At 43.4% G+C, this 18429-nt stretch overlaps 1 protein-coding gene across 1 annotated transcript in view; it reads left to right on the top strand.

Annotated features, from left to right (window-relative positions):
* Positions 1-18429, top strand: part of cyribb (CYFIP related Rac1 interactor Bb) — a 40651-nt gene that overhangs the window by 18900 nt on the left and 3322 nt on the right. The window contains exons 3-9 of the mRNA XM_085171613.1: positions 5485-5567; positions 7612-7733; positions 8462-8567; positions 12774-12913; positions 14324-14401; positions 18063-18179; positions 18278-18357. Of these exons, the coding sequence (XP_085027739.1) occupies positions 5495-5567; positions 7612-7733; positions 8462-8567; positions 12774-12913; positions 14324-14401; positions 18063-18179; positions 18278-18357 (716 nt within the window). The 5' untranslated portion in view covers positions 5485-5494. The remainder of the gene's footprint in view (positions 1-5484; positions 5568-7611; positions 7734-8461; positions 8568-12773; positions 12914-14323; positions 14402-18062; positions 18180-18277; positions 18358-18429) is intronic.

Genomic DNA, 18429 nt, shown 5'->3' with positions numbered 1-18429 from the left:
GCTGTGTTTATTGCAAACATAAACACACTCATCTCTCACACACATGCCTTGCCCCATCCCACCCCCACTCCTACCCCTATCCACACACACAAACACAGACAGACACCCCAGGCAAGCTCTCAGCCCGTCCACGGCAGAGCCCACGTGACGCTCCGCGCGGAGGCTGGGGAAGGGAGGGCGTTGTTTTTCCCTCCATAGTAAAGCAGCGGGGCACGTGGATTCTCATGCTGCAGCCGAGTAGTGGAATGTCAGCACTATCCCTCCCTCGCATCAGCCAGCTTTCCAGTTGCCCCGAGCCGTTTCTGCAAGGATGGCCACGGCAGTGCTCGGTTTCAGCCCTGTCCCGCTTCTTATTAAATGGAGAGGCACAGAGCTGAGAGATGTTTTAAAAAAAAAAAAAAGGCAGTGCCATTCTGAGGTCAGGCTGCTGCATGGGCGTGGCACTGTTTTGGTTTCTTCACCGAATGGGCTTGAACCTCCCTCCACCGTCTGTAATCTGCACATATTTGTTTTGGATTGTAGCTTCAGTCGGATGACATTTTCCTGGAATAATGTCAGGGTGTCAGTGTGAAAGTCCACCTTTATCGTGTTTTTATTGCAACGATCTGCACGTGTTCATCAGTAAAACTAGATTTTCATTTTTAATAAAAAATTAGAGAATTTGCTGAGCTACACAGAAAAATGAAATCACATTCAATCCAGTCACTAACAGATGGGTTCAGACACTTCTCCATCATCTGTAGTTGATTTTACTATCCTGCTAATCCGCTGTTTTTGGCGCATTACCTCATCTGTATTAATATATTCGTGTGCTTTCAAGTCTTACTACTACTGTACTCGCTCTTCACCGGGAGCTCGAACCTGATTGGCTGCTGCAATCTTTTCAATGGCACCAAATTTTTTTCGACTCCATGGATACAGCGAGCTGTTGGTTAGGCCGGCTCAGCCAATGGGAGAGCTGCGCGGGCTCCAGCTTGTCAGATTCTGCCCCCTGGCCTTGGAGGCAGCCCTCCCCTCCCTTCCCACCCTCATTGAGAGCACGCGATGTCTCAGCGGGGGGGGTTCAAAACAACACCAAGATTGTCGTTGGCTTCTCTGTGGTGCCCAGGACATGCCAGGACTGCTGGGTACTGCTCAAACTCTCTTTAATATAGTGTCTGCACTTTCTTCACTACGCTATCACTAAGCAACCAGTTACACTTAGTTACACAAATTGTTGGAAATACATCTTTAAAGAAGAAGTCCAAATAAACAGCAAAGTCGGTTATCTGTAAGTGGTTCTTTTGATGAATTTTGGTGGAAGAAATTTGCATAATGGACAGATTTAATTTGCTCTTTTTTTTTTCTTTTCTCTGCACTTTAAGATTCTCTAGTGGACTTTGAAATGCGGCCACGCAAATCCCCGTCCTTTAAATGACCTCATTTTAAACGGCACAGGGGAGCAGCGCCGGGCCTGCAAGGCTGCCAGTGCCCTCGTTGAAGCGCTGCGAGCCCAGGCTGCTCTGCCCAGTCAGCGAGCAGCTGAAAGGTGGCAGTAGAAGATAATGATGATGGAGATGGTGATGGTGTTGGGGTAGTGCCCACATCATCCAGCAGGGTGAAGTCGGTGACAGCTCTCATCGCTTTCCGAGGCTGCATCAGGTGCCGCTTTCCGACAGCCAGTGAGGTGCCGGCGTTGGCACGGTCAGACATTCAGGTCACATTAGGGGAGGGTAGTTTGATGAGACGGGACAAGGCAGGTGGGGCTTTGCAGGTGGTCGGTGGATTTGGCTAGTGACAGACAGTTTGTAGAGGCGCTTTTGAAGTAAATAAAAGTAAAAAAAATTATCACTGTTCATCTACTGATTTCATGCTGATGCACAGGAAATCAGAGAGAAGCTCATTTTAAATGCACACCAAATATTTATTAGTATATATTCAAGTTAAATTTAGGATTTCTACTAACAAATATTTATTTTTTGATTTAATCTATTACTTGTAACAAAACAACTAAATGAAAACAAAACAGGGCAAATGACGACTTGGACAAATTCAGCTTCGACTCGTCATTCAGTCATTTAAAAACTGTCTGCTCATCGCACTTCGAAAACAAAAAAGAAAGGGACATGACCCAGTGCTCGGTTTTCAACATTCAAGAATCCTCCCTACACGATGCATCTCATGCATTTTAAAAGCGCCCCGTCTCAACCTCTGCTCCTGACTGCTGAGTGCGTACTTTGCTCTGTCGCAGCACCTCCCTGTCTTCCAGAATCACCTGTGCTGGCGTGATTTGCCCCCGTCTCTGCAGACCCTCGCTCGAACGCTTTGGCTCTTCACCTGCCACTCATCTCGGGTGACATCTGCCTGCCAAAATTGAATTGCGTCACTGTTCTGCGCCGACCCCTCTCTCGCAAAGCCCGTCCATCTCCACCCCGTCACCAAGGGCTAAGGCTGCCACCGTTTCTCTCTCTCTACAAACTGCAGCCGATCTCTGACTTATCAAATGTCTGTCAGCCTCTGTAGCTCTGCGCTTTCGAGGAGTCGGAGGATTGACAGCAGAGAGCGGCGCAAGGGTGCCGCTTTTCATTGCACAACTCGCAGCTGACTTGTGAGAATGTGTGTGTGTACATATACAGTATATATATATATATACTGTATGTGTGGGTCTTCGTCTCTTTCGTCTGTCGCCTCCTCATACCTGCAAAGCACTTGAAGATATCATAGCCACAAAAACTGGGTCGTTTTCACTGGCCCTACATAAATAACCATAAATCATACTGGGTGGTAACAAATTCCAGTTAACAGGGAGTGAGGACACACTGGTAAATTTGTGTGACTTTGATTGGCCTACCTGCAGTAAAGTTAGGAGTTTGTTTCCAGAAACACACTTGACAGAAATCTTTTCATTGTCCTGCTCTCCTTTTTTTTTTTTTTTTTTTTTTTTTTTTTTTTTTGCCCATTATAGACAAACAAAAACTTAAACATATAATTGTATTGCAGTGCTCTGGTTTTTCCTACGGGTGTGGCAAAAACATTTTCCTCCAAGGATCAGACCCTGGTGCTGTAGATGTATAAAAGTATGACTCACTTCTGGTAGCAAGCCTCTAAACAAATCTCAGCTCTTGTCTTCAAATGCGTCTGGTCACCTATTTTGGGCATATTCATTTTTTGAGCAGAATTAACATTTTCCTTTGAAACTTAAAGTTAATAGAATAACCAGTAAAATCTGGTTAGATAGCTTAAAAAGTTTGTCTCTAAATGAGATTTATCTCCTGGAAGTTAACCACCATCCTTGCTGGTGCAGAAATCTCCAACTGATCTCAATTCTGGATAATTGGACTGCGGTGTCTCTTTATGTCCCTGCAAATACAGATTCTGTGCTCAGGCTTTGCTTTGGTTTTGGTGCTGCTCTATCTGTACTCCATTTAACATCTGTTTACCCAGTTAATATTAATAGTTTAAGGCACTTAAAACAAAAAGCTCAACACTGACCAGACTGACCATTGATCAGTTTTAATGATATCAATGATGTTATCATTTGTGCTTACAGGTCAAATTCTTTGACTCTCACTGATCAGCTTTCTGTACAGCAAGAAATTGGCATACCTAGGTTTCAAGCAGGAACTCATTTGTTTACATTGAGTACATAAAAAAAAAAGGAAGCTTGCACGTGGCTCAGGTGTGCAGAAGCTCCACTGAAATGAATTTGAGCTCATTGTTGTGTAATGTGACCGTCATAAACACAGCTAAGCAGCATTGATCACAGAACTTGGAGGGAGGCTGTTTGGATTTGGTTCTCGTTCTTAGCTGGACCTCTATTGTGATCCTGTCTGGTTCACTTTCTGTTCTGTAGAGGTTTTTGAAGCCTTTTGCTTTAGTAGACAGTTTAGTAGAGAGTGGGTCAGGAAAGCAGAGAGAGCGACTGAGGTGAAAATGCACGGCAAAGAGCTTCAGGTTGGTCTGCTGCTTTTCAGCCTTGCGGCGTATGGTCGCCTGCTCACCTTGTGAGCTAAACTGGTGCCTGTCCTGTACAGTTTATTAGTCTTAGAAACCATGAAGAAAATGTACAAATGACCTGCTGTGCTTTGTTTGATGGAAGGATGGATTATATGGATCATATTAAACAGCTGCTGTTCAAACCTTCTTTAATGGGGAGCAGCGAATCAGAAGAAACTTAAAGGGAGGAAAGCTAAACCAGCTCATTTCAGACTGACCCAAGGATTATTTTGAACCACGAATCATGCAAAGCTTCTCCAGTGGAGTCCAAACGTGAAGCTAGAAATGAGCTTAAGAGGTCCACTTTGATACCCTATGCCAGGGGTGTCCAACTACTGGCCTCAAGGGCCGGTGTCCTGCAGGTTTTAGATCTCACCCTGGGTCAACATACCTGAATCAAATAAGTAGTTCATTACCAGGCCTCTGGAGAACTTCAAGACATGTTGAGGAGGTAATTTAGCCATTTAAATCAGCTGTGTTGGATCAAGGACACATCTAACCTGACCTGCAGTACACTGGCCCTTGAGGCCTGGAGCTGGACACCCCTGCCTTATGCTCTAAAAAGGTGCAATGGTCACTGGTTAATAAATATTTTAAAAATGTATGCTTTAGGTTTCTGTATCACGCTGTTGTCTTAGGCTGGGATTATAGCTACACTCTCTACAGACACCACAGACAAGTACTCGATCCTATTGTAGTTTTCTCGAGGGTGTAGTTGGTGCCTTGTAGCATAGCATCTTGTGGACAAATCCAGGTGGTCACAAACCTGGTAGACACGGAGCCTCGCAGTCATCGCCTGATGAAGAAATTCACTCAACTTGCAAATTTATGGATGCCAAAACTGTAACTCTGGCCTTATATTTACTGCTGTAGCACAGTGCAAGTGTTTTGTTTATTGTACCACATTCATCGTACATGCTTGCATTGCCAAGGCATGTTTAATATTAATGTGATGTTTGGGCAGCTGCATTATCAGATTGTGCAGAGACGATTAAGTGAATTTCTTAGTACTGCTCTAAGTCTGATTCACTTACAGTAAACAGAGAAGACTTTATGAATGTTTGATTGGATGCACTGTGCAGCAAACAGCTACATACTCATGCATAACATAAATTATGAGCGATATCCCTGCGGACAAGGTAAAATGTATTAGTTTGCATGCGGCTGCCCGTAAAGGTTTGCCGATGCTGGGAAGAAGTTTAGCAAAGCAGAAGTCAGACTGTGTTTTTTATTTTTGGGCCTTTTTTTGGTTTGACATCTGGTTGGTGAGAGCCTGGGTGCAGGAAACACACACTGGGGAGTGTCCGAGGGGAGTGCTGGTGTATGTGAACGGTGGGCACATCTGGGGTATCGCTGAGTTCATACAGGCACCAGAGCAGTGAAGCAGAGCGGGAGTGAGGTGCATGGATACAACAATGCATCACCACCTGCTCACTTCACTGCTGCACTCTTCTTCTTCTTCTCTTTTTATTGATTTCTCTCTCTTCTTCTTTTTTTCTCTCTCAACAGGTATCATAACATGGGGAACCTACTGAAAGTTTTGACATGCACAGATCTGGAACAGGAGCCCAATTTTTTCCTCGATTTTGAAAGTGAGTTTTCTTTTTAAGTAATTTCTCCACATCTCTCCCGATATGGATCGCATGGATATCTTACCATAACATTACCAGCTCCAAAACTCCAAAACTCTTAAGTCGTTTCACCACCACTTATCTTTTACACTCTTCCTCCCAGCGGCAAAAGGAATCAAATCTACCACTAGGGCTGCTGCTCTTTTCCATCAACCTGCCTTTTCCATGCTGGAATGTGTGCAGAATATCAATCAGGGCAGAGGTGCAGCAGTGCCCCCTCCCCAAATATAAAGCACTGAAGTCAGGCTGTGGTGTAGCCTAAGGGCCCTCAGCGTGGCTTGAACCTGTGCAGTGCTATTCTCACACTTGGCAAACCCAGAGAGTCAGTCATACCTTCAGAGGAAACGGCTTCTCATAGAGCTCAGTGTTTGGAGGTGGTTTTTATACTGAAAGAATACCACCGTTTTATATACAACTGATGCTTTACAATACTGAGCAATGCTGTATGAAGTTTTTTCTTTAATAATGCTGTTAGAGCCTGAAATTTTATTTCTGAAGAGCAAATAGAAATAACTAGTTTAAAATAAAATGAATAAAAACTAGTTTTTTAACTAGTTTCATGTTTAAAAATAAAATGTATCCTTATGAACAGTTCTCCAGATCCATGGCTTGGTTCATATTCACTGGCCTCTTCACTATTTACACCTCTTTAGCTGCATATTAACACAACTGTCTAATGAGCCAATCACATGACAGCAGCTCAGGGCACTTGGACAAGTAGTCAAGACGACCTGCTAAAGTTCAAACCGAGGATCAGAACAGCATCTCAGAACGCTCCCTGAAGCAGACAAGCTACAGCAGCAAGCTACAACATCTGGGTTTAAAATGAAGTTAGAGATCACACAGACTGGAAAAATGTTGCCTGGACTGATAAGTTTTTAAAAAATTGTCATTAGATGTTGATGGTAGGGTCAGAATTTGACATGAACAACATGAAATCATGGATCCAGCCTGCCTGTATCAACAGCTCAGTCTGAGCTGGTGGTGTAATGGTGAGGGGATATGTTGTCGGCACACTTTGGACCCCTTAGTACCATCATTTAAACACAACAGCCTCCCTGGGTGTTGTTGCTGACCATGTCCATTATGACCACATTGTCTATCATTGTCTTTTGTGCAATGGCTGCTTCTATCAGGAAAACGAGCCATCTCCCAAAGATCAAATCATCTCAAACTGGTTTCTTGAACATGACAGAGTTATGTCCTCAAATGTGCAGCTTACAGATCTGCCGGAACCATTGACGTGATGTTGTCACATCAATATGGAGCAAATGCTCGGAGGAATGTTTCCAGCATCTTGTTGAATCGGTGCTGTGAAGAATTAAAGCAGGTTTGAAGATAAAACAGGTGTAGCTCCTTCTCTAAATGATAAAAGAACATGGCACTGGCCTGTAAGTCTGCCTACTTCTGACACCTTTAACTCAGTCGGACTGCAACCACCTACGAACTCTACCATGACTTTGATGTCAGCTACACACCTGTGAAGTCTTGTGGCTGGATCTTGTGTGGTTGCAACATTTTTGTGTTGGTGGGGGAAAAATAAAACAAAACTGTCTGCCGGCAGACAAACACCTGCCAACACCTGCTTAAAACTGCTTTTTGTGGTAGTTCCCACTGCAGGCTGTGTCTCCAGGACCGCATTTTCCCACACTAATACAGACACACACTCCATGCCATGCTGTTACATTTACAAATTTTGAGATAACCCGTTCCGTTCGTCTTCTCTTATCTTCCTCCGATTCCCTGCTTCCTGGCCGGGAAAAGTGGGTGGTGTTAAAACTTAATGGGAAGCAGTAGGAAGACACAATTATTTGACTGAACTTTCATTTGCATAATTGAAAGTTGCTCATTAAACTTTCTGTGATATTGAGGGTGTGGTAGATGTCCTAGAGCTGTATTTTACTTTATGTTGAGTCAGTGTGAATATGGATGAGATCCCAATCAGATTTGCCCAGCTGACTTTGTTGTTGGTCCTTTTTTTTTTTTTGGTGTGTGTCCCCTGCAGATGCCCAGCCCACAGAAGCAGAGCGAGAGATTTGGGAAGAGGTGGATGTGGTGCTGAAGGACGCGAAGGCGATCCTGGACGAGTTGCAGGCCTACAAGGGAGCGGGGCCGGACATCCGAGAGGTACGTTCATCCACCCCTTCATCGCAGGACACACTCATGCAGAATTACAAGGAGATGTGCATTTATGAGGTGGTGGAGGTGTCGCTTGTCCGTTATCAGGTGTTGCTTTAGTAATTTGTATCATTTTTTTCTAACACAAATGAGCAGAATAAAGCAGATGATCAATTTTGGATTCAAAGATCAAAGGAATGACCTTCACATGGGCCATTAAATCAGTTCTGTCTTTTAGCCTCGGTCTGTTTTTTTTCAAAGACTTGACCTACAAATGAACCGTTAAAATTTATTTAATTTCAGCTTCTCGTATCTCATTTTGGTGTTCAGCATCTGTAACTGCTGATTTCATCCAAGCCAGAGCCCTGATCAGTTTTATTGTCTCCTTACTGATACATTATGACATTACCCCTGGCCTGCTGTACCACACCAAAGTGGTCTGTCAAGGACCTGTTTTGTTTCTATGTAATGACAGAAAATGGAAAATATGAAAAACACAGACTCGTTGAGCTTGCTCTTATTTTTCTTAAGAGGCATCAAGTAATTTGTAAATATGTGACTCATTTTCTTTCAACATTTCTTTACGGTAAAAGAAAGAGGTTCTCCCCCCCCCCCCCCTTCTTTTCTTTTTTACATTATAATGCAGTGGTTTTTCTGCTCCAGCCCAGAGATAAAACTGGGCTGTATGTGCCCATGAGCATAAATGAGTTTGACACCCGTGTTGTCTTTCTTTCCAGGCGATCCAGAATCCAAACGATGAGGCGTTGCAGGAGAAGGCGTGGGCGGCCGTGGTCCCCTTGGTGGGAAAGCTGAAGAAGTTCTACGAGTTCTCGCAGAGATTAGGTTTGTGTCTGCCTGCGCCGTCTCTACAGTAACCGTGTTATGTAGGCCAGGAAAAATTACATCACTGCTTCTGAGATCTTCATCACTGAGCCTCAGACACGCACCGTTTCAACTGGAGCGAACTCAGGTGTCCTCTGAGATTTCTTTCAGAGCTAAAACGATCTTGTGTGCGACACCGCGCTTGGAATTGTAGATCAGTGTGAGCTGCTGAAACATCTGTGCGGTTTTGTTGTCTTAATGACTAACGGGGAGAGCCGGTGTCCTTCATGTGCAAGGCATTTTATAGCGACCTCATACCGATGTAAGCGCGACCTTAATTGTCCGCTTCTGCATCGGCAGGATTTGCTGCTGAGCTGCGCAAGACACATACTCATACTCATAGCATGCAGTCTTATACACGTGTGCTTTGAACCCCGCCTACATGCTACCGTCTCAACATGCCGCTTGCGTTGCACTGTGTATTGACCTCTGTAGGGTCTTATTAGCATGGATTCAAGGTGGGGGTGGGGGTGTAAGCTCACTGCTCCCTGATCTTCTTATGACCCTGAGGCTTGAGGGGAGGGGACCCGCCATGCGTCAGTGGCGGGTCCCTTTGACCCCGTAATCCCAGTGGCGGTGGAGAAGGCACTTAGGGGGGTGACGGCGGCGGCAGCAGCCTGGTGATGGCTGTTATGTAACAAAGTAGGTCAAATCTCAGTCTCGAGCGCTGCTCTATTTCCCTGCCTGGACTTTAGGCTTCAGGCGCCAGGATGGTGATATCCAAACAGGACTCCCTGAAAGAGGAGAACCTATGCATTTGGAATGAGCGGACACGTTTTACTGCACTGAAATCCAGACGTATACATGGGAAATCCTAAAATTTGTCACAAGAATAGATAATAACATTAAAAAAAATCACAAATTTTGTATACCGGGGAAAGTAATATCCTGCTACACCAACACTAAAGTTGGCTTCAGTATAAAAATATACATTTCTTAGAACAAACCTTCAGACTCAAAGCTCATATCTTTATACAGATTTTGACCAGAAGTCAAAAACTTAGGAGTGGCAAAAGTTGGACTGTGCATAGCTGGATTCATTTTTATTACAATGCTGAAACTTAACAGCTTACCTAAGCTCCAAGGTGACATCTTAATGTTACCATAGAAAGAAAACCATGTCATAGATCACAGATTATGCATTATTAAAAACTGAAAAAAGCTTCCTATGTTTATGCTTTTTTATGGATCCAGTAATTGTGAAAAGTAGCACTCCATTTATTTTGAGTGTGCTCTGCATGAACTAGGGCCCATCACAGTTCCTAAATCTCTGTTTTAGTGTGTTTTTAAGCCTTTTCCAGCGTGAGAGTAACAATGATGGAATGTTTGGTTCACACTTAGGGGGCCTGGATAGTTTGAAGACATGAATATGGCACCTGCAAATGGGATTTAAAAAAAAAAAAAAAAAAAAAAGGGGGAAAGTGTAAACATGACTAAAACATCAGACAAGACACATAAATTTTAGACTTTAAAAATGGAAGAAAACGGAAACTAAAGAAAAGTTGATCTTGAAGGACTGAAGGAGAAAACCTGCTGATAGCATCCACCACAGAAAAAGCAGTATAGAGAGAATTACAGGAGGATTACAAGAAAATGAAAGACCACAAAAAGAGGTGTTGTTGCTTTACCAACTGCTGGCTGTTACTTCACTCAGGAGTTCCTGTTTGCAAATGCAAACACAAGAACAGGACTGGGAGGAACCTGGGGACTTCCCCAGACCCTCAGGTAGTCCCCAGAAGCTGCGACCGGCTGTTTAATACACTTTAATTTGATTAATCGCTTAATTGTTCAGTTATGTCAATAGCTGGTGTTTTCTTTTGTAGAGCTGAAGACCTTGTTCAGGTAGCAGGCTCTGCATATGGCGTAGATGAACATTTATCCCCTTCCAGCTTGTTCTTTCATAACAGCCACGTAGCTTTGAGATACTGATCTTCACAGAACTTTTGTCGATACCTAAATTTAGATCTGCTCCTTTTAACAACGGTGAAAACTTCTCGAGTCTGTCCCCTAGGGAAAAGTAGGATCTAGAAAAGTCTGAGTCCCGCTGTCATCTGGCCCCGCCCATCTCAGCGAGTACAGTCTACATGCCTGCATTCTGCTCGCCTGCTCCGCCGTGACCTGACGAGATCAGACATCTCCCGGCGCCCCGCCCTCGCACGACTTCCCAACATACTAGAGTGGCTCATTTCTGGGGGCCTATAAGCAGCTCCATCTTAACTTCTGTTTTGACTATGATTGGGGGTGTGTGGGGGGGCTGCAGTGCTGAGGCCATTTTTAATCAGCTGCTTCGCTGCGAACGCTAGCCCAAGCAGATGGGAGTCATTACTGAATGGCAGACGTGCTCAATTTACCGCACTGCACTGCCAGCTCTGTGTCCTTCGAAAAGTCATCTTCAGATTATTTTAAGTAGACCGCTGTCTGAATCACACTGATCCTGGGTTACGCTAACATGCGCATCGTCATTTGTAATCAACAGTAACTGTAAAATACACAAGTCTATTTAAAGTGCCCATTTGGTAGCTTATTGCATCAGATGTTCAGCTTGTCTGGGTTATATCATTACTAAAGGCTCCCTTCGGCGTCTAGACTGAATTCTAAGCACTGTCTGCATCTATAAATAAAATTCCCTCTGGGCTTCAAAGCTCTTTTAGTTTTTCTTCTTCAGAACTATGTGTCTGAACAAGATCTGTTTGTCTGATAACTTGACTTGCTTGGAAGTTGTTTGCCACATTTCCCTCTCCCTGGTTCCCTGCCGGTGCTCTTCTTGCATGCTTAATCATTGGTCCGTGGGTATGCTATGTCACGGCATGGCACAGGCTTTGTATTTACTTAGTGTCAAAACAATGAGTGTAATCCTGCTTGAATGAAATCTTGCCCCCACCCATTTCATGCCAATGAGATAATTAGTCCCATGTCTCATTTGCATGTGAGCAGGAAAGCCCCCCCCCCCCCGTCCTTTCTCCTTTCTCAAAGGCCTCCCCATCCTTCCCCCCCCTTTGAGACTGGCACTGGGCCCTGGGCAGTTTGGGCACCACCGCTGCCTCATTATTTGTCTATGTCTTAATCAGGATGCTACAGCCTGCCGACACCCTGCACTGGTCACGTATCAGGCTGCTCCTTGACCTCCTACAAGGCCCAACAATAAAGAGACAAAGAAAGACTCGAGTTTTCTTTCTTTTTTCCACTTATACATGACTTAACTCATGTAATTATGTAATTGTATTACTTTAGGACTCTTTAGGTATTTTTTTCTATCATTTAATTGGAAAAATGTTTCTCCACTTATTAGCTTTTTTTAAATTAAAGAGTCCCAGAAGCTTTTCATTTTCCCAGAACTGCAGGAAATTCAATGTTTGTTTTTTTTTCAAGTTCTCTAAAAATGTGAGGCTATTCAGTTTACAGTGATATAACACATATAACGGAATCAGCAGAGCAAAAACCTCTCACAAGAATGGTTTGCTTTATAAACCATTCTATACTTGGGTACTCCGACTTTCTCTCACAGTCCAAAGACATGTAATTAGTGTTGTCAGGTTAACTGGTAAATTGCCCATAGGTGTGAATGGTTGTCTGTCTCTCTATGTTGACCCTGTCTGCAGATATTTGCAAATCTTCACCAATTGTTATCAACCTGTGTGACTGTATGTGGTTCCCCAGAGGTTGACAGATGTGAAAAATCTCTGGGCAACCACAGTTATTGTTTTAAATGTTAAGCACATTGAGTTTACATGTAATTAAATGTATCTTGCCAATAAAATTACTGTGGCATCCTCTTTTTACTTTAGTGTAACTGAGCTATTAACTATACAGTGAATATAACTATTAGCTGCAGCTGCATGTTTTCCTCCATTGTTCTTGCCCTGCTCTCCTTTTCAAACCTGAATATTGATCACTCTGCCATGCTACATGCAGCACTTCTTCTTTCCCCTGACCTTTGCATTTTTGCATATAGTGCTGCCTGAGCTGTTAACCTGGCGCTTGAATGGCAAAAACCTGAATGTAAAACTACTCAGTGGCTCTGACTGATGACCTGGAAGACTACACACATCAGCTAAACTGTCTCTGTTCAAGGCTTTTGTCAGGCTCTTCATTAAACGAGTAAAAGCCCAATCGAGGTCCTCTGACAGCGATGCAGGTTCACCACAGATGTCTGTCTTTTTCTAACAGAGGCAGCGTTGCACAGCCTCCTGGGTGCTTTGACCAGCGAGACTTACAGCGACCCGACTCAACACCTGGAGCGGGAGCAGGCGCTGGCCAAGCAGTTCGCAGAGATCCTCCACTTCACGCTGCGCTTCGACGAGCTTAAAGTATGGCTCTTTATTATATTAAGTGTCAAATTTTAGCTGCTTTTGTAGGCTTTGCTCTCAATCGTCCAACAAGCTGCTGATGCCCCTGGATTGAATTTTTTTTTCTTTTTTCTTAGCTCTGTGCAGTTTTAAGCTGCCGCCAGTGAGCGCATGATTAGCATTTAATTAGAGCCCTGATACTGCTCTGCTGTTTATGATACTGTGGATGTCAGTGAAATGGCCAATAAGGGTTATTGCAAGGGGAAAAAGGTCTGCAAATTGTTGTTGCCTGAGCCAAGTTTTGCACAGCGTGGCAGGTTTTATATAAACGACAGGCAGAGGGAACTTTAAAAATCTGATCTGGTTTGAATTGAGACACAAACTGCCGAAACAAAGCCGCGATTGAAGCATGTTTGTCGCTCAAATGCTCATTGTCAGAAACGTAATTGTGTGAACACTCATCTTGTAAGACACTGGGCCCACATCCCTGCTCCTTTGACACAAAAACGTTAAAAAAAAAAGGCTCCCCGACTCCCTGAGGCAGTTTGCAGCGACGCACCAATTAGTGCCCACTACCCAGGCTGGCAGGATGAAAAACATGAAGGTAGGGGGTGCAAGGTGGCATGCCAGGCCCATTCATCAATCTTTCACACCCGTGCACGGGCTTCTGACCTAGTTAAAGTGTCTGAGTGCCGTGCTGCCCCTCCCTGGCAAAGAAGCCTGTCTCTCCTGGTGGACGCGGTGGACGCAGACTGAGTACCAGCCTATTGTAGCAGGATTAGCATGCTGCCAGCGCAGCTTTGACTGTGACAAGCTCGTGCAGGAATGAGGATAATTAGCCACATGACGAGCACTCGCTTGTGGTGACTTTTGAAAAGAAGCTCTCTGGTTGGCCAGCTTCCCTTAAAAAAAAAAAAGTGGTCAGTTTGGCTCCACACTGAAAACCAGATGATTCATATATTGTAGGGAGTCATGTCAAAGGAGCCAATGGAGCCTTGTGGCTTTTATCTGAGGCTTTGAGGGTGCATAACGTCAGAGAATAAGCCTGCGTTTGTCCTGTGCTCACTCTAACCTCGCCTCTCCTTAATGAGACCCACAGCCAAAGCTCACGGCAGCAGGAAAAAAAAACAAATATTTGCTGACAGGGCGAGCAGGGATGTGGACGTAAAAGGGGGCAGAATGAGTGTCAGACATTCAAATCCAGTTCAGCACATAAAATAGTAATTGTATCAGTGCTCTTTTTATGTCATTTCCCCCCCCCCAAAGCTACATTTCTGCCTTGTTGGCTAAAGCTTTCTGTCATGACGATGGTGTGTTTGATCCAGAGCTGAATGTCCGGCTGCAGGCTGTCTCTCTCCCCTCTCTCTGTATTAGATTGCCTCCAAGCTTACATATATGTGTATATATAATATTTATATTTCTGTTTTGCAGATGACAAATCCAGCCATTCAGAATGACTTCAGTTACTATAGGAGAACACTGAGTCGAATGCGGATCAACAATGTACCGGTGAGCATGTTGCGCCCATCTCTGACATACAACTTCTCCTTTATCTTTTTTAGCATCTGTTAGCTCTTTGTTTTGGTTTAACAGCCCATTTATCTGCTATTAGAGCATAGCAGGAGGGGTTATTTTTGAGTAAATTTTTATTAAATTTTTGTCATAATTTAGTCTGTAATAATCTTATAATTCTTTTAGTTGACTAAAAATTGAAAGATTATTGCAGACTAAACTTGATTCAGTTGACTTAAATATAAAGTGTGAAAGTTTCTCATGGTTTTACTGGTGAGAGTCTTATTTTCCTTGTGAAATGCATCCATATGTCTCCTCTTCTCTTCCTCTTAGGCGTTGACATTTTGTCGCACTTTCATGAGAAACGGGGAGCATGGCAGATTGTGCCCTTTCCCGTGGGCACATAAAATTGTTCATATTTAACCTTACTGCGCAAGGAGATTACTTCCGATTGGATCACTTTTAAACTTGTCCCTCTCTGCACCACTCAGTTGGTTCTGATTGTGTCTCGCTTCTCCAGAATATTTAGGTTTTTTTATATTTTTATTCACTGACTAAAGTGTCAGTGCATTTCATCGTCTTCTTTCCCATGAGGAAAAAAAAGAACGATGAAAACTATGACTAAAATTACTGGTGTGTGATGTTGCAAGAACTTTTTATTTAAATCAAAATATGACCCACAAATTATATATTTTCTTTTATTTTACACTGACTTTACTGACTAAACGGTTTTCACTTCAGGAAGGCTTTTAACTGGTGCAGAAACTCAACACACGTGGTGCTGTGGACATGGTCAGCATCAACTGACCATCAGCGTTGGCCTTACTTGAGAATCAGTGTCGGTTTGAATGTGTGTTATATTTAGAACATTATCACTGCTTTTGCTGCCGACAGATGGCTCTCTCTGATGAAGAAGGGAAGCAGTTTCACTCCACCAGACTCCATTGGCAAAACAAGTATTTTTTTCTTTGCAAAACATGGGAATGGTTCATCTATTGCTGGCTTGACCAGATGGTTTGTCTGTGCTGTTGTGCATTTATGGTTATTAAAGCACTTAGTTTGGGTGTGAATTGATGCAAAAGTCACGCTAATTAAACTAACAACTCCCATGTTCTGTCAGGTAAAACTCTGTTTGTGTTCTGTTTTGTTTGTGTCAGTGGTGTTTTCGAAAGGAGTGGTTTGGGGCTTAATGTTCCCGATTTTGGTGTTAACACTTTTATTATGATTCAGAATTATATTTTGAAATACCAAAAGCACCCAAACAGACTAACCGGCTGATGCAGTGGTTAACCAACTGTAAGATTTCTGTTTTTGTCAGCACAAACTGGTGGCTTTGATGACTTCCGTTCCTCATCAGAAGGAGACATCTGTGACAGTTTATAGCTTATTTGCTATTCTTACATTGAATCAATGTATGACATAAGTCGCCTTTATGGTTTGCATGTGTAGCTCTGCAGTTTTGCTGCTGAAATACTGGTTGTTGTTATTGTGATTTCCTTCTTCAAGTTAAGCCATTATCTTCTAGTATCTTTCATAAATGGTGGCAGAGTAAAAAGTCGGAGGAAACAGCAGTATTGAATGGACCAGTCACAGTGACGCCTTCAGCACAGTTAGTTTTCTAGGGAAGTGCACGGCAGCTTCTGGCATAAGTTGTGGTGAAGGGTTTGTTGTTAACACAGAAGCATACATCTCGGATAAGCCCCCAAATTACTTTAAATACAGACTAAAGTTAAACTGACAGTAATTTATTTATTTTTAAACTGGCATAATACAAACCTCGTACCAAAAAAGCTGTGATGCTGTTTAAAATGTAAATTAAAAAAACAGAATGCAATGATTTACAGATTTTTATGAACCAGATTTTATTTACAATAGAACACAGGAAATATCGAAGCATAGGAAATGACTGTGGCAGGAATTTTAGCTCAGCATTTATTGGTTAAATACTTTCTTCTTGGAAAGTGGAGTAGTATTTATACCTGGTATTAAACACTTGTATAATCATTTCTCCTGTAATTTACCTTTTCTACACTTTGATAATGAAGGCCAATGCCAGGGTCAGTGCTGCGCATTGTGCTTGCTACCTCGCTGTTATGAATGACTGAGACAGCTTAAAGCAGCAGAGCTGCTTTAATGGACTTTGTTTCGCTTGTGCGTTTCCCGGTAAAGCGGTCAAAATGTCATGTTTTCTTTCCACCTGTTCATCACTGTGATGAGTGAGGTCCAGGTGCAAATTCAGTTTAATGAAGAAATGGGATCTCTTCATGTAGGTCTATGTGTGCCTCTTACTTACACGCAAGGACTTCGCATGCTGTCCATGTGTAAGGAGACCAGAGAAAGTCAATGTCACTCAGCACTTTGAAGTGAATTAAGATAACCTTGACCGACACATAAAGGGGTGGTAAATGCATTACAGAGTTACCCAGGCAACTGGAGCCTGAAATCTCCAATAGAGTGACCATCAGCTACAAAGAGATGTCCTTTGTGGATGCACCTTTAGGCTTTAGTTTACTCACCTTATATTACGCACCTTGCTGTGTGGACACCCAACTTTGTGAACATAACTCGAGAATGAGGTGATGTAGGATTTTCAAATTGATACCATAGATGTGTTTTTTGTTCTGTCGTCCTCCCTTCAGCCCCAACCGGTCATGGCAGATGGCTGCACCTCCCTGAGCCTGGGTCTGCCAGAGGTTGAGGGAAACGTGGGGCAGTAAAATTAGTCATTTTTAGCTGCATATGAGGAAAAATAAACCAAAACTGCACTCAGTTCAGACCCGCCTGACAGGAACTTTTATTTCTTAAAGCAGAACATGTCATTAGACAAATGGGCCCAGACAAGTTGTCGTTAGGACCTGTCACCGCTGAAAGACGCTCGGGCCGCTGTCCCTCCTCGCAGCTCCGTCGCACTCGGTTTAGTCAGCGCTCAGACGACTGAATCATTCAGACATCCGAGATGAAACGCAACTGTCCCCGCTCAAACAGTCTTTGAGCTCATGTGTCATCATCATTTGTTAAAAAACCCAAAGTGGTTTGAAAGTTTGGGGCGATTATTCATATTCCATCAGTGCTCTCATGAAGGCAGGAAGTGTTGTTGTTATTTAAATATGCAGACAAATTTAGAACAGGCTGTTCAAGAGACGCCTTATTCTTTTGTTGTCTGCCAGGTGTTTTCAGCGTCTCATCTGAAACGGCAAAGCGGCAGTCAGCTGGGAAACCGGGGGAGGGAGGAGCAGGAGGGCTGTGTCACAGGGTTTATATCAGTGTTTTCCTGTCGGTGTTTTATTTAACGAAGCAGCTTTTCATCTGCACAAACAGTCTGTTAAAGCTGCTTTGCATCAAATGAACTAATAATACATCCTGATGTTCTCTCGCACCTTTTCATTCAGAGGTTTTTAAATAAAATTTCACAGCATCGCCACAGTGTAGAGCGCAAAGTGGCTTTAATGTCCCTCCAAGCGTGTCAGCTACACGGCCACCTTCGTGGTCGCTTTCTTTTCTCAGTCTCCTTGTAAAGTAGCTTTAACTGGCAGCTCTTCTAATAACAGAGATAACCACGTTCGCCTGCGATATGAGTTTGATTATTTTAAGATCAGAGGTCCAGAACACTAAACATGCAGTCAGTGGATTCAAGCTTTGTTTTTTTTTTTGTTTGCAGGCAGAAGGTGAGAATGAAGTCAACAATGAATTGGCCAATCGGATATCTCTCTTCTACGCCGATGCCACGCCCATGCTGAAGACGCTAAGTGACGGCACAACGAAGTTTGTTTCTGAGGTGAGACTCTTTTAAAATATTGGATAATTTATTTTCTTTAGTGTGTGTGTGTGTGTGTGTGTGGGGGCATCCACTCAGTCATTCCTCCCTCCTTACAGAACAAGAACCTGCCCATCGAGAACACGACGGACTGCTTAAGCACGATGGCGAGCGTGTGCAAAGTCATGCTGGAAACACCGTAAGTGACCTCCTCCACGTGTTAAATACGCCATTCTCGACTTTGCGTCTAATCCCTCTTCCTCCTCCTGCT

Source organism: Neolamprologus multifasciatus, chromosome 9 (assembly GCF_963576455.1).
Source record: "Neolamprologus multifasciatus chromosome 9, fNeoMul1.2, whole genome shotgun sequence".
Taxonomy (NCBI): domain Eukaryota; kingdom Metazoa; phylum Chordata; class Actinopteri; order Cichliformes; family Cichlidae; genus Neolamprologus; species Neolamprologus multifasciatus.
Note: the sequence above shows the minus strand (reverse complement) of the source record. Positions and strands in the feature narration are given on the sequence as shown.